The sequence below is a fragment of the Gastrolobium bilobum genome, unplaced genomic scaffold (assembly GCF_033153095.1).
Source record: "Gastrolobium bilobum isolate Gb01-03AN ecotype WA unplaced genomic scaffold, APGP_CSIRO_Gbil_v1 utg9887, whole genome shotgun sequence".
Lineage (NCBI taxonomy): Eukaryota > Viridiplantae > Streptophyta > Magnoliopsida > Fabales > Fabaceae > Gastrolobium > Gastrolobium bilobum.
In genome coordinates, this window is record NW_026899295.1 from 761,579 (window position 1) to 778,063 (window position 16,485).

Here is a 16,485-nt window from a genome sequence, read left to right on the forward strand (position 1 = left end):
AGAGGTCCAAATCAAATCAAGAACATTTGAATACTTCTGATTCAGCTATAGTAATACATGTTTAACTTTTAATTCCATTGTTCAACAATAATAGTATCATATTGCAAAATCAATAACATTATATTAGATTCCACAACTAAATGGGTGGATTAATTCAAAATCATACATTGTATTTCAACCAGTTCAACATACATTTCAATCAATTCACCAAACTCGTTCAAATCTTTCAAAATCATACATTACATTGAAGCAGTAGAGCCTTGTCAAGACCCATACAAGTTTTCAATTTATCAAACTACACAACAGTCTAGAAGTGTAAAATAAAACCAAATATGTCTCAAACTACACAACTCTTGTTATCAACAACCAGAAATTGCACTCACAGTTTGAGCTTAACAACCAAACTAAATCTTGTGTTGCAGCCTAAGTCCAATCTTCTACTTTATCGTCTTTCAAGTTAAAAGCTTCCTCTATGTCAACCACCTCAGAACCCCTTAACCAACATATTATAAGTAACCTTATTGGGAACCACGTTCAGTGAATCATTTCATCAAACATGTACCAAGCATCAAAATGGTGAGTGTTAGAAGGCATCGAAACTCATCAAATCAGAATTCAAATCCATCAAGACAAACAAATGGCATACCCTTTCCCTCTCCTTGGAACTCATCAATTCAAACACCAAATAAATACCTTTTTCGCCAACGGAACAGTTTTTCCATAGATACCTTTTTCGCCAACTGAACAGTTTTTTCATAGAAGTCCTTTAACATCACCATTGCCTAAATAACTTTTTCATAGGAGAAAGCATTGAGTCTGAATAGAGGAACAAATAATAGGCTGAACAGTTGAGGTGAGAATGAGTTGGGGTTAAGGTTTTTTTTTTTTTGCTTCCTCGGTCTATAAAGAAGGGTCTAACATGAAAATCTTGAAATGTTAGTGTTGGAGGAGAGAATAGATTAATGGCGAAAAGGAATTTGAAAAACCTTCGAATAATTACTCATATGCACCGGATTACTCAAGGGTGTTTAATATTTACTTAACGGCGTTTAATGTAAAGTTGGGATAGGATACTGTGACACCCAAATTATGTTACACCCATGTGACACCCAGTCAATCTCACCGTTAGATCGCTTATGTTGATCCAACGGTTATATTTATTTCCATCTTTGTATGGTCATGATTTCCTAAATTTAAAGTGAAAACATTAAATATGAGAAATCATAACCATACAAAGGTAGAAATAAATATAAAATATTAAATTTGGAAAATCATGCATGACCATACAAAGATGGAAATAAATATAACCGTTGGATCAACATAAGCGATCTAACGGTGAGATTGACTGGGTGTCACACGAGTGTAACATAACTTGAGTGTCACAATATCCTATCCCTGTAAAGTTAATGGATATTTTTAATTGTTGGAATAAGATAGTGCAGGTGGGTTAATTGCATCAATCTAAAGTTTAGGGTGGTTTTTTGAAACACCACCTAAATACAAGGTGGTTTTATGTAATTTAGCCTTAATTATTAGATAAAATATGGTCAATTTAATAATATTTTTGGGTTTTTGTACTGATGGTCAAAGCATTTTCCATATATAAAAGATGGTAATATAGTTTCTAATCTTGCATAAGAAAATTTATCTCGTGCAATACACACAAAAAATGAACGAGACCTGTCAAGAAAAAAGAAAGAAAATAAGTGTGTTCATCTACTTTTTTTATATGTTATATGAAATAAATTGTCTCATACAATATGAAAAATTATATTTTCATAAAATATTCGAATGATAATTATTCTGTTCTCCATAATTGTTTTCTATTCATGTACCCAGGAGCAAATAAGCTAAAATATGTTGTTTTTTTCTTTTCAAATTTTGTTGTTGTGCTATCCATTAATTGTCAGGAAAAGAAAATTTAATTAATTTAATTAAACAATTTTTTAAAAATAAAAAAGGTATTTTTATAAATATTATGGTGCACACTGAAAGCTGCCAGGACAAGCGCCTGTGTGATGCATGGAGAATTTCTATTATTAACGAATTATAATTAAAATAGATATCACTTACAAACTTAACTGCATTGAATTGATAGCATTATATGATAGCAGCCCTCCTCGGGTGCAGTAGCTTAGTCTTGAAGGACCTCATGGGGGGTTTCTACCCTTAGGATGGTTCGTAGTTTGTTGTAGTTTCTTTTGTTTTCCTAGTTTTCTCCAAAAAAAAAAAAACAAAGTCCAATCGACACAGGTAGATGAACCTATACATAGTAGTACAAATGAGGCAGGTCAAGTTTTAGCCTAAATGGGTTAGACTTATATAAAATATTTTAAACTTGTTTTGACTTGTTAGCCTGATACAAGACATTATAAACTTGACTAAGCTTGTTTTTGAAGATATAAGATTTGACCTGGCTTAAAAAATATAGTTTATGATTAGGTTATTTATTTTGTATGTTTAAGTTGATGACAATACCTTGCACTCGTAGTATTTAATGCAAAATTAATTGTGTGTCTAAAATGATTATTAATTTGAGTAGTCAAAATACATCACTATGACCTTATTTTTAAATACATGAGATTTGGCCATGCGAGAGTTAACTCAATAGATGTAATTCAGTCGACAATACAAGCTGAATCGAGAATTTGGATTTGATTCTGCTCAAATACATTATTAGAGAGGGGTAAAGAGCTTTAACTATGATTAAACCCCGACTCGGGATTAATCTCGTAACCAACTCAAAGAGTTGAAACTTGTGCGAATACCCGAGGAGCCAACTCGCTACAAAGAGATAATTAAGGTCTGTATAAAAAATCATGATCTAATTGTATAGGAGAAGAATATTAAATGTTTGTTGAATTTTTTGATATTATATATTAGACCCTAAATCCGAATAAAAACCTACCACTTGGCTGCTATGGAGCTTTGTAGTTATGGAGCTATAGTACCTCTATGCCCTTGCCTTTGAGTTCCCCAAGGCAGTTCATCTGCGGACCAGTAACAACCCCTACCTGTTAGCAACTATGGAGCTAATGAACCTTGGCCTTTGCCTTTCTTTCTTATCTTTCTATCCCTGCCTGTATCCTATCCTTAGAGCTCGCAACCATATCAGTCTTTCTTTCTGAAAAATGGCCACTGCCTTCTGTGTTAAGACTTCATTGTATTCCGCGAAAGCTTCTTCTCCCACAAGAAAGGGTTCGGATCATTAGGCTGAACCTCCCCTCAGGGATCGCGGAGTCAAGTAGATCAACTACTTGTACATATCTCCTGGAAAAAGAAGATCCCCTCACTAAACCTCAAAAATTCTGATGGAGCAGAAGTAGACCCTTCCCCCGCCATAATAGCACCACCTAGCTTCGCTGCATCGGGATAGTAGTAGCACATATCTTTTTATAGTGATCGTGATAGGGATAATGAAGAGTTGAGTGGCTATCCAACCATCCAATCGGCTATGGAGGGTGGTTTCAGCAAGCAGGTCAACCGATGATGACTAGTCAAAACTTAGGTAGGCCGATCGTCACTCATCCCTCGTGTTCTCTCCCGTGAAGTGATTCATCCCTAAAATGGGCATGCAATCCCTATGGAAAAGCAAGTCTTCCAATTGGAGTCAATTTCCACGTTAGAAGAGACTCTGCTCAGGTTTTGAACCTTTTTTTCTAAGCTGGCTGCAAAGCCCTTACTAGAACTAGATAGGGGTAGCGGCATATCTTACTAGATCCGTAACCTATATATAAATTAATAGAGCTCGAAACTCCCGCTGCACGGGAGTGGTGCCCCTATCAGGCAGCTGCCGATACCGACGCTGGTTCTGTACTCCCTATCGGGAGATTGGGAATGTGGTAAGTGTTTTAACTCACTTACCACTTCTCTATCTCCTCCTAAGACTTTTCTACCAATTGGGGCCCTCCCTTCATATATATTAATGGATCATCTCATTTGTTAATTAACATGATCATGTCATATGAGAGGATCTTAATCATCAATAATCAAATCAACGGTAATGATTTTGTAACTTCCTATCTTTATATATTTTTTTCCCTTGAAAGTTGTAACCATTGTACCCAAAAAAAGGGTAATATTTTTCTTATGTTGCATAAGAGAAATATTATCTCCTACATTCATATTTTTCAAATGGGTCCCACAATAATATTTTTGTCTCACTTCCAACTTTTTTCTCTCTCATATTTATTGTTTGAGTAGGAGATAATACTTTTCTTATGCAACATAAGAAAAGTATTACCCAAAAAACAAGCACATATTTAGCTAAAAATGTTAAGTAAGACGTAATTGTGGAGATAACATTCAAAAGAACTAAGGACTTACCCCTGTACTTAAAAAAAAAAACCTAAGGACTTGGAAGATACTTGGCCTCTCAGACAGTGATGGACCTAGAAAATTATATTTATGTCTGCACATTTATTGACAGAGGTTTGTCAGCAGTGCCCCAAAAATTTTTTGTTTAAAAGCTCTCGCCATGCACAGAATCCATGGAAGGATATACGATAGATAGCCTTATCTTACATATGCAAAAGATTAAATGTAAAAATTGAAAATGTGACTTTAGGTACATAACCACAATACCAACCATTAAGACAAGAGAAAGTAACAACTTAGTAAATCTAAACTAAGTTAACTATACAACTCTAGAAGCAAAACAAATCAATTTTTTAATAGAAAAAAAAGAGTTACCTTTACAAGTTAATGTATGCACTTGCCCACATGGGCAATAGTATATGTCTGCCATTGCTCTCGGATGAAACAAGGCGCGCAACTTGGGCTTACTACTTGCGGAGTTGCGGGACATGGGGCTGTAAAAGGTGATAGTAGAAGGAGATTCTCAAATTGTAATATGGCAAAGTTCCTCAATTATCGAATCTAATGAACAGGATCATCATGCATTTTGACAGGCAACTTTCTATATATACCGTAAGATAATTGTACAGAAACATTAGAAATAAAAAAAAAAAGTTCAAAACACCATCGATATTGCTTTGAATTAGTTACACCCTTATGCTTCTTTTTTTAATCATTAATTCCCTGTGGATTTTTTCATCCATGTCCCTCCTTAACTTTGTTAGAAAATTAACAAGTATACGTATTATACCCTTCTTAAAAGAAAAAATAAAGTGATAAAAATAAGAAAAATACGAACAAATGTTATGAAAATTTAGAACACTTAGTAAAAGATTAAAAAAAAATAGAAGAAACCAAATGATAGTAGCTCAGTTGACACGTGAGAGTTGAGTAGGTGGAGGTGAGAGGATGTATTCAATCCTCCAAGATATCATCTTTGAGAAGTGTTTAACTCATATAACTAAAAACATAAAAAAAAAGATATAAATTATGATTAAGTTGTAATCCAGCGACTGCAGGCTTTCCCGTTGCAAAGAACATAGAAACATATAAAGATATAAAAATAAAATTGAAGTACAATATTAAACATTAAGGGATAATTTCATTTTCATCTAGAGTGGTTATATGGTCTATCACTTAACTTTATGTGATTTTAAACTTGTCAATTAGATCTATTGTGATTATAAAAATGTATCATTTAGAGCCTGTTTGGATCCTCTCTTTTATAAGTTAGAAGCTACTTATAAGCTAAAGCTAAAAAAAGAACTTAAAAAATAAGCTAAAACTTGTTTGATAATTATATAAATTGTTTAGCTTAAAAGCATATATTTCAAGAAAATTCTCTCTCTCTCTCTATCTCTATAGCTCTTCATCTTAAAAGAAAGCACACAATTCAAGAAAATCAAATAAGAGCTTTAAAAAAAGCTCTTCGTAGGAGCTTTTAGCTTTTTTTTCATTATAAAAAAAAAGATTTTTATAATAAAAATTTTTCTCAAAATCTGTTTGGCCTAGCTTATGCTTATAAATAGCTTCTAGCTTAAAAAAGAAAGAATCCAAACAGACACTTAAGCTCTTATGATTTCAAAATATCATTTATACCCATTGTAGTTATAAAATTGTATCACTTAAAACTCTTATGGTCTTATATATATACACAAAATTCATTTATTTGAATGTATCACTTAGGTGTTTGATTCACAATAAAAATAAATATTTTTAAAAAGTTTATTTTAAGGCAAAAGTGTTTGTCATTTTAAATGACATAAAGTTATGTCATTTTAAAAGAGAGATAGCCACAAAATAATATTTTTTATTTAAAGTTTAAATTAAAAAAAACTCATCCACTTTCTCCCCCATGATTTTCATTCCTTACGTCTATCTCTTTCCTAAAATTACATAACTTATGTCATTTAAAATGACAAGCATCAAACCCTTATTTTAATTTATTTGGAATAAATTCATTAGCTGATAGGCATTTGAATCTTGTGTTTTTATATTTTTCTCATGAAAATAAATTTAAGTCAAAATTTATTTTATTTTATTTATGGGTTCACTTTTTCTGCAGTTACTGCAGATAAGTTATCTGCAGTAAGCCCAATACGACGTCGTTTTGGGCGGAAATCATGGTGTTTTTATAATTTTAATTTATTTCAGGGTTATTATAGTCTTTATAATTATAATTTTCTAATATTTCAGTCCCAAAACGATGTCGTTTTGAAAGTAAATGCAGATAACTTATCTGTATTAACTGCAAAAATAATTTTCGGTTTATTCATTAATTATTTGATATCTTTATAATATTATCAAAAAATTAAATTTAATATAAATAATTTATTTGGATAAAACATCCTTAATTATTTTAAACAATATTTATAATTTTAAGTATATTTTTTAAATAAATAAAAAATTATGATAATTTTTTAAATAATTTCAAAATAAATAAGTTTAAATATTTTTTTAATTTTATTCTTTAATAATTAATTTTGTTTGATAACATCATAATTATATAAAAATAAGAATTCTATATTTATAAGATGACCAGAGTCTAAGTGATATATTTTTGTAATCACGATACGTGTAAGTAAAAGTTTGAAAGCACATTGTTGGGTAATACTTCTCTCATTTAATATGAGAGAAGTTTTTTTTCTACACTAACAGAAAATGTGGAGCCTACAAGTTAAAGAAAGAAAAAATTACAGGCACATTTTTTTTATGTCTTTGTAATATGAGATAATTATCTCCTACAGTTGGAGAAAATAATTTCCCATATTTAAATGATGGGTAATTGTAGTCTCATGTGGCAGCAAGATTTCGTTGTCTCCTGCCCACTTAATTTAAAGTGGGGCCCAATAGAAAAAAAAGAAAAAGAAATGGCAAAAATATCGATGTATAGACATAAGATGAAAAAAAATTCTATTACATAAGACTAGCATTGCCCTTAAATGATAAACATATTTTTTTTTTGGTCTGCGATAAACATATTTAATCACAACGAATATGAACAATAAATTTAAAATCATAAGAGGTTAAGTGATGAAACATGAAATCACAAGCTACTAATTAAACATCATCAATTTTTCTTGAGTGAATACCCTTTTTAGTCCCTGAAAATATTTGCGAAGCACAATTTAGTCCCTCGATTTAAAAAAGTCACATTTCAGTGTTTCATTTTTAAAAAAAAGGGACACGTTTATCCTTCTGTTAAGTGGAAAGTGACGGCCCTGTTGACGGACGCCACCTGGAACGTTAAGTGGCTGAGTCACTAACGTCATGCCCACGTGGAGAGAAAGGAACGACGTCGTTTTACATTGGAAGGTTGTATCAGGTATTTCAGAAAGGGAACGACGTCGTTTGAGGAATGGCGTGTGAGTTGATCTAAACCTGTTGTTGACACAGTCACACAAGTCGTCCATACCCGCCATTTCCTCCCCCATTTCCTCAGCTCGTGAGCTTCAGTTGCGGTGAAGGTTGGTGACCCATGGTGGTTTGTTGTTGTACGTGGCTTCTGCAGTTGGAAGCTTGTGGAAGTAGTGTGGTTTAGGTTGAAGAGATCGTTAAACGGTTGTGACTCTGGTTACTGTCGTGCAAGGTACGTGAAATTCGTTTCTTTGTTTATTATCTGTGGTCCCTCTTTCGTATTTAAAATGGTGTTTTTGCTTAATGTGGTCCCCCATGTGTGGTTAAGGAATGACAAAGTTAGGGAATATGGTCCCCCATTTGTTATTTTAAGTTGGTGTGTGTAGTGATTACCAAAAAAGCCCCAAATTTATTTATGACAGTGTCGTGGAATTAGTTTTATGCAGCCATTGAAAAAGCCCCAATTAATATTGTTAAGTAGTGATTACTTGTATGATATTGTAAATTAATATGATGGTAGTGTAAAAAATGATTATGTTCTGTTTTGTATGCATATGGAAGATTATATAGTTATAAGATATCATCACGGAGGTGTGTTGGTTAGGAATGACAAAGGAAAGCTGACTTATAAAAATGGGATAGTGGATGACAAAGGAAAGCGCCACTAGGGGCAACAACCCACCACCTACAGCCCCACCACCAGCAGAACAATTGTCAACTGAAACCATCAATGCAACAAGCAGTGGCACAAGGAGCAGGCTTATGGCTTTCATGGCCACACCTGGGTTTAGGCCACCAAGACCAGCTTGAATCATGCTTGGATACAGTTTTTTTGTATAGGGGTTCACTTTTTTGTTGTATAGGCAACAATATTCATGACTGTATTTTTTGGTACCCCCATAGGTTCTGGTGCCCATCGTAGGTTCTGTTTTTTGTGTATGAAATGGATGTTTTAGAATGGTTTTGGTGCCCATCATAGGTTCTGTTTTTTGACAAGCCTTTAATTATGATGGAAGGGTATGCAATTGTAACTGACTACAAGTTCCATTATAAATGACTACAACTTCCTTTTTTATATCAGTTGTTTCCCATTGCTGCAAGCTGTATCTGTATGCTGATTTGTTAATTTGTGTATGAATCTTTTTTATTCTGGCTACAATGCAGGTGGTCCAATTCTGGGTATTGTTTGGTCGTTGCTGTTTGGACAAATTTGAATGCAATGTGTTCATGTCCAATTTTTGGATTGCAGCTTGTATGAATTGCAGCTTTTGAATTGCTGCAGCTTGCTGATTTTTGAATTGCTGCATTATGTCTTTGTGATGAACAACTTTTGAATTGCAGCTTGTGTCCAATTTAGTCTAAACAGGTCATGTCCAAATTTTAACTGTCAGGGACCAAAAAGTGCCCCGATATATTTTTTCAAGGACCTAATTGGCCCTCGATAAAAAATTCAGGGACTAAATTGGGTTCTAGTTTATATCATTAGGGTCCAATATCCAGGGACTAAATTGGGTTCTAGTTTATATCATTAGGTTCCAATATCCAGGGACCAAAAGTGCATCTTCTCAACATTATTCATCACAATGGTCAACAAGTCATTCAATTTCATTCAAGAAAAACTACATTTCGTACATTGCATTTCATTGTTACAACCATTGCAATCATCACAACTTTCTTTCCTGCACCTTCATACTCAGATCTTGCTGAACAACATCTTGCACCTTCGTCCAAAATTCCGTCAGGTTGTTCTACTCCCAAATGCACCAGAAAACTTGATCTCCCAAGCCAGATAACATAGTCATCTTCTTCTATGCACCAGAAAATAGCCAGTAAACACCTTCTACTTGACACTCTATTCAATCTTCAACAAAATGTGTTTTGGGGTTTTTTTTTATTCTTAGGCTGATTTAGGGTTCTAAATTTGACAGGGACTATATTGGGTCACTCACCCTTTCATACAACAGTCACATGTCCAAACATCCAACTAGACACAAGGCAGCTATCAATACGACGTCGTTTTCTCTCCACGTGGGCAGGACGTTAGTGACTCAGCCACTTAACGTTCCAGGTGGCGTCCGTCAACAGGGTCGTCACTTTCCACTTAACAGAAGGATAAACGTGTCCCTTTTTTTCAAAAATGAAACACTGAAATGTGACTTTTTTAAACCGAGGGACTAAATTGTGCTTCGCAAATATTTCCAGGGACTAAAAAGGGTATTCACTCATTTTCTTTATCGAGGATAAAATTGACGGCTACCGCGGGGATAATATTACAAAATTGATTGGCACCAGTCATATTGGAATTGACATAATAGTAAGATTATCCGGCTGATTGAAGTCATTGAACCTTTTGTTCTAGTTTTTTTTTTTTTAAATTATCACTTTGCTTCTATTTGAAATTTATATCTCACTCTACCTCTATTTGATCATAATGACTGATATTCACTCGAATAACCAAATCAGTTACTTGAGTAAGTTGCTTTAATTACCCGAGTAAATAAGGGCAATGAGCAACTCAACAATTCAAATTTGGGTCCACGAATAATTTTTATTCAAACTAAAGTTTTAATGTCGTACAAATGTATTAATGAACTTGGGATGGGTGTTTGCGGATCCAAAACAATGGAGGACAGTCTCCATTCAATTTTTTAAACCCTAAAATGATTTAAACTTCATAAAGGCATAACTTTTGGTTGGTTGTCCAAATTGGAAAAAAAAAATTATTTCATGTAACTTTTCGATATCTACGCAATGACAATCAGAGAGGAGATTTGGTCACAAAAATTCCAATTTTTTCTTTCATGGGTTTCGGATATGACAAAATAAATGAGCATAAATATTTTAAAAACAACACTACCTGAACATAAATATGTACATAAAAATTAATTTAGTAAATTTAATTTAGGGTATAAAGAGTTTGAATAGAGATTGTCTTCAATTATTTTAGACTCTCGTAATCATATATGAAGTTCAAATATGTGGGACTATCCTCAATTGTTTTGACACCTTTAATTGAACGAGGACTGTCCTCAATTATAAAGGACTCACAAGCGCTTATTCCAAGTCGATTTATCCATGTACAAAATATTAGAACTTGTTTTGAATTAAAAATATTTGTGGATTCAAACTTGAGTTGTTTACTTGCTTGAGTTACTCTAGTAATTGGACCAGTTACTTGAGTAAGTCATTTACTTAAGTAATTGACCCAATTATTCGAGTAACTTGCAATCAATACGAGCAAATAGAGACAAATTGATTATAATTTTGATAAAATGTTAAAATTAATACATAATTTTAACAAATGGGCGAAGTGGTTAATTTTTTAAATATAAGGACACAATAGTCAATCCCCCAAAAATATCATTTAAATAACATAACCAACGCAAATTTCAAAATAAATTTATTGAGGTAGAGCTAGAATTATTTTTTGAAATTAAATATGCCCGACTCGTTCAGGGATAAACTTTAAACTTATAATTTCATATAAATTATTCAATCAAACCCCCGTTCCATCCTAATGATTTACTAAAAACTTCTTCTCAAAATTTTACTGTTTAATTTTAAGTTTTTTTTTTAATAAAGTGACTTGCGTACTATCATAATTTACCCTTATTAATATTTATAAAAATATATATAACTGTAGAAAAAAAAAGTTTTAAATAAATATGAATACTCCAAACTACAAACGTACCGAACAAATCTTCAAAATACAATTATAGATGTAATTTTATTCAAATAATAATATTTTTTTTACAGTAAATGCAATAATTTAAGAAAAATGTTACTTAATTGATATTAAATAATGGCATGACTGAACTGACCAAGTCTAATAAATTTTTAATGGGTGTGTTGACATGCTTAAATTAATTCTATCTTTGTTAGAGACAAAATATTATAACTATAAAATGGAGGCTAGGTGCTGTACCTTACCCAGTTACCCCGCACTCAGATCATATAAATAAAAAAGCATAAAACATAATATAATATATGATTAAGTTGCAATCAAGTGACTGTAGGCCTTAAAGTCCTAATTAATTTTCTTAAGTTTTTTTAAGCTTTTTATGAAACTAATTTAATACTGTTGTGATTATAAAACTTTCTCAATAACTCATTTTCTTAGAGTTTTGTCTATTAAAATACTTTTAATGTTTCTATGGTGAATGTAGATAAATTATTTACTTTCACTCTCAAAATGATATTGTTTTGAGTTAAAAGATTAAAAAATTATAATGATAAAAATTATTATAACCTTAAAATAAATTATAATTGCAAAAATACTTTAATTTTCGTTCTAAAATAATATTATTTTGTATTCAATACAAATAATTTATCTACATCCATTAAAAAAAACAAACCCATTATAATATAGTTCGCGTATCAAATCATTAACTCTCTACTAATATATTAAGAATTAATTCACTAAGGCGTAACCTATTAGTCCTTAATTTTTGGTATTCCTTTATATATTCTAATTACACTTCTTCTTCTTTTTTGTAATATTCTAATTACACTTTTGACTAAGTATGTATTGATTCCTATTCAAAAAAAAAAAAAAATGGTATACATTGATTACATTTAATTTAACTGTTTTTTTCTTTTATATGTTGGAATCTTACATTTAAGGACATCACAGTGCGTTGCCTGCACGCATTCCCTGTCATTAGAGTTAGAGGGCTACAAACAAATACTTTAGAGTTTAGCGTTCAACAGAGACATCGCAAGTTGTCATTCATGAGTCTCATGATTCAGTATCTGAACGCAGCAGTTGCCGGAGTTGTCGGCATAGTAATAATTTCTTACTTCTTTTACTTTACGAAGAGGGATAGAGCAGGTGATGGCCGCAAGCCACCGGTGGCCGCTGGTGGCTGGCCTTTGATCGGTCATCTTCACCTCTTAGGTGGTTCCGGTCAACCTCCTCACATAACCCTAGGAGCCTTAGCAGACAAGCATGGACCAATATTCAGCATCAAAATCGGTGTGCACCCAGCTGTGGTGGTCAATACTTGGGAGCTAACCAAGGAGTGTTTCACCAATCTTGATGTCATAGTCTCATCTCGTCCCAAATTTACAGCCGCAAAAATCTTGGGACATGACTATGCTAATTTTGGGTTCTCCCCTTACGGGGAATTCTGGCGCCAGATGCGTAAGATAACTGCTTCAGAGTTACTCTCCACTCGCCGATTTGAATTGCTTCGAGATATTAGAGACTCAGAGATGCAGATCTCGCTGAAAGAACTACACAGAGCATGGGTTGAGAAAAAAGGTGATTTCTTGGTGGAGATGAAGCAGTGGTTAGGAGACATGAATCTCAACGTGATTCTGAGAATGATTGCTGGAAAGCGATACTCCAACAAAAGTGCAGATGAGAAACAGGTAAGGCGGGTTCGGAGGGTCTTTAGAGAGTTCTTTAGTTTAACAGGATCGCCTGTTATTGGAGACGCCATTCCCGTTCTTGGATGGCTTGATTTATTGGGTGGTCAAGTCAAGGAGATGAAAAACACCGCTAAAGAAATGGACAGCATCGTTTGTGAATGGTTAGAAGAACATCGCCAGAGAAGATCAGATTCTGGTGAGACTAAAACAGAGCAAGATTTCATTGATGTCTTGTTCTCTGTACTTGACGGCGTTGACCTTAATGGTTACGATGCTGACACTGTCAACAAAGCCACCTGCTTGGTACGCAACACTACATCAATTCCCATTTCATGTCTTCCCCTTTGATTTTATAGATGATTCTATGTTATTATTTATACCTTACCCGTTTATATACCCATCTTATTAATTAGCTTTATTATTGTTGTTGTATTTTATGGCTAAGATCGAATGAGATGATATTCAAAAAATTTTAAACCGTTGATGGTATTGTTCTGTTTTGCAGACGCTGATTGCTGGGGCAACGGATACTACAACAGTTACTATAACATGGGCACTGTCGTTATTGCTGAATAATCGTCATGCTTTGAAGAAAATTCAAGATGAATTGGATGAGCAAGTGGGCAAGGAAAGACTAGTGAATGAATCGGATATTAACAAATTAGAATACCTTCAAGCTGTAGTTAAAGAGACACTGCGGTTGTATCCAGCTGGGCCACTCTCAGGCCCGCGTGAATTCACAGAGGATTGTACCTTAGGTGGGTACCATATCGAGGCAGGCACTCGAATGATTTTGAACCTTTGGAAGCTGCATAGAGACCCACGGGTATGGTCAGACCCGTTAGAGTTTAAACCAGAAAGGTTCATGACCACGCACAAGGCTTTGGATGTTAAGGGTCAACATTTTGAACTGCTTCCTTTTGGCGGCGGAAGAAGGGCCTGCCCTGGTATATCATTTGGCCTTCATATGACACACTTGGCATTAGCTGCTTTCTTGCAAGCATTTGAGATCACTACCCCGTCCAATGTCCAGGTTGATATGAGCGCCACCTTTGGTCTCACGAACATCAAAACCACCCCACTTGAGGTTTTAGTCAAACCTCGTTTATCATATCACCTTCTCTTTATCGATGAAGCTCAAGTAAATCCAACGCATTAACGCTCATTCTATAGTCTATGTGTATATATAAATAAACAAACAGACTCTATGTGAGGATTATTTGTAATAAAAATCCAGATTTGTCGACGTCGCATCCAGTGGGTGTATAATGAGTGTTCAATGGATGATAAACAGATCGATGTCGACACCACTGAGATATATGACCGGTTAAGAAGTGATTTTTGTAGAGACTAATAAGGTTTTAGATTTGAGCCTTTCCATTCTCTTTCATAATTGCAACTCTCAAAAATCTAATCAAGCATCATTTGGCCAGGTCAAATCCTAAAATTTAAATAGAACTCATTAATTAGACCAACAATTTTTTGAATAAAAATTAATTTTTAAGATGGCAATGGAAAAGTTCACGCAAGTAAGACAATGTGTGTCCTTAACTACATTTAAGTAAAAGATTTATAGCCAAATTCATTGCTAATAACAACTTTAAATCCGATACCATATTATCAATAATTATTTTTATATCATCAACTCATTATTTGCATTTTATTTAATGGATTATGCCCTCTCTTTTTTAAAACTAAGTAAAAGAAAAATCCTATGCTAATACAAAAAGTCAAAAACCAACTTTAAAAGTTAACAAATTAAAGAACATTAATTAAAGTTGCAACGTCTAATTCAATTCAAATAAAATCCGTGTAAGTTAAATTCTCAATTTTATTATTAATTTTACTCTTATTTATATGGATCTTTATATATAAATAAATCAATGATCAATAATGAGAATTAAATTTATTATTTTTATACCGCCATACAAAATACATCCTGGACGTCTATCTAACCAGCATCAGCACCAGTACGTACTCGCACATCCTCCCGTCCAAACCCATTGGATGACTGAATACTTTACCCATTGTGAGTAATTATTGCATTTTGCAAATACGTATTCGGTTCAAGGTCCAATAGTCGTCCTACTTATCTGGATTTGGATCATTTCATATGAGAAAGTCATCATATTATATCATAATTACTTATTTAAATTATATATTTTTCTCTCTTATGTCATCATTAATAAATGATTGTGATCAAATAATATATTCACATGATCATTTTTTCACGTAGAGAATCCAAATCCTAATTATCTTGCGGTGATCATAGTATAATATATACAGGATAAATTTTCTTATTTTCTAAGCGATAATTTTTATTTCTAACACATAAATAAAAATATATACAATTCATATGATGTCATGAGAAGAAATAAGAAAAATAAATAAATAAAGGATTTATTTAATTGTGTTCTTTTTTTTAACTATTTTATAGAATAGTTATCAAATAGTTGTTTTTTATGCTTTTTTATTTTAAAAATTAAAAATCAAAATAAAAAAAAAAATAACCCAAACATATTTTTTAAACTGATTTTTTTTTTCTCAAAATCAAAAGAACTGTTTTTGAAAAGTGATTTCAAACAAGCCAAAGATTTCACACATGATGGAGGTAGGTAAACTGAAAGGACCGACGAAAAGTTGGCTTGTCATTCCAAAAGGCTTTGGCGGTAAGAGGCTATACTTATTTTATTTGAATATAAATGTTGTAAAGAATATCTTTAAAATATTTTTATTATTTGTAAAGATCTATTTTCTTATTTCATTAGAATTTATGTTAAGGATGGGTTAAGTTTATTAGTGTTTCTTTATATATTGTACTCTCTTAAATTAATTTAATATATAGATTTATCTCAATGTTCCTCTTATCTCTTGTTATTTTATATAGTATCAGAGTCTAACGAGAGAAACTATTGTCCCTCTTTTCTTACTCTTTTTCATAATTTTAATATAATAGTAGATAGATATCACCCTATGCGAGAGATTTGGCTTCCCCGTCTGTTCCCTTACTCTCTCTCCAGCAACCAAATCAAGTTATTGTTCTGATCGCGTCTCTTTCCTCCAGCACATCATCTTTTCTTCTCTGGTCGAATCTTGATTCTTCCAGCTATGTTTTCTTCTTCTTCGGTGATTTATTATTTTTATTTTCTTTTATGGCTTGTATTTGGCCAATTTATTTTATTCTCGCATATGTTTATGGTGTTATTCAAGTCTGATTTGGCTTGTATTTGATTTATTTTTATCATTGTTTGACTTTATTTTGGCCTCCCATTCAGGGGGAGCATTTATCTCCGTTGATGCCTTGTCCGCGTATTATTCAAGTTACACTAGCTCCGTAGCTTGTATTTCAGTTGTAGCATTTATCTCCATTGTTGCCTGGTCCGCGGATTATTCCAGTTA

At 32.9% G+C, this 16,485-nt stretch overlaps 1 protein-coding gene across 1 annotated transcript; it reads left to right on the forward strand.

Annotated features, from left to right (window-relative positions):
* The first annotated feature begins 12,444 nt into the window (after positions 1 to 12,444).
* Positions 12,445 to 14,245, forward strand: LOC133289279 (cytochrome P450 CYP82D47-like). The gene is made up of 2 exons (XM_061487175.1): positions 12,445 to 13,389; positions 13,592 to 14,245. The coding sequence occupies exons 1-2, from the start codon at positions 12,445 to 12,447 to the stop codon at positions 14,243 to 14,245; spliced, it is 1,599 nt and encodes a 532-aa protein (XP_061343159.1).
* The last annotated feature ends 2,240 nt before the right edge of the window (positions 14,246 to 16,485 follow it).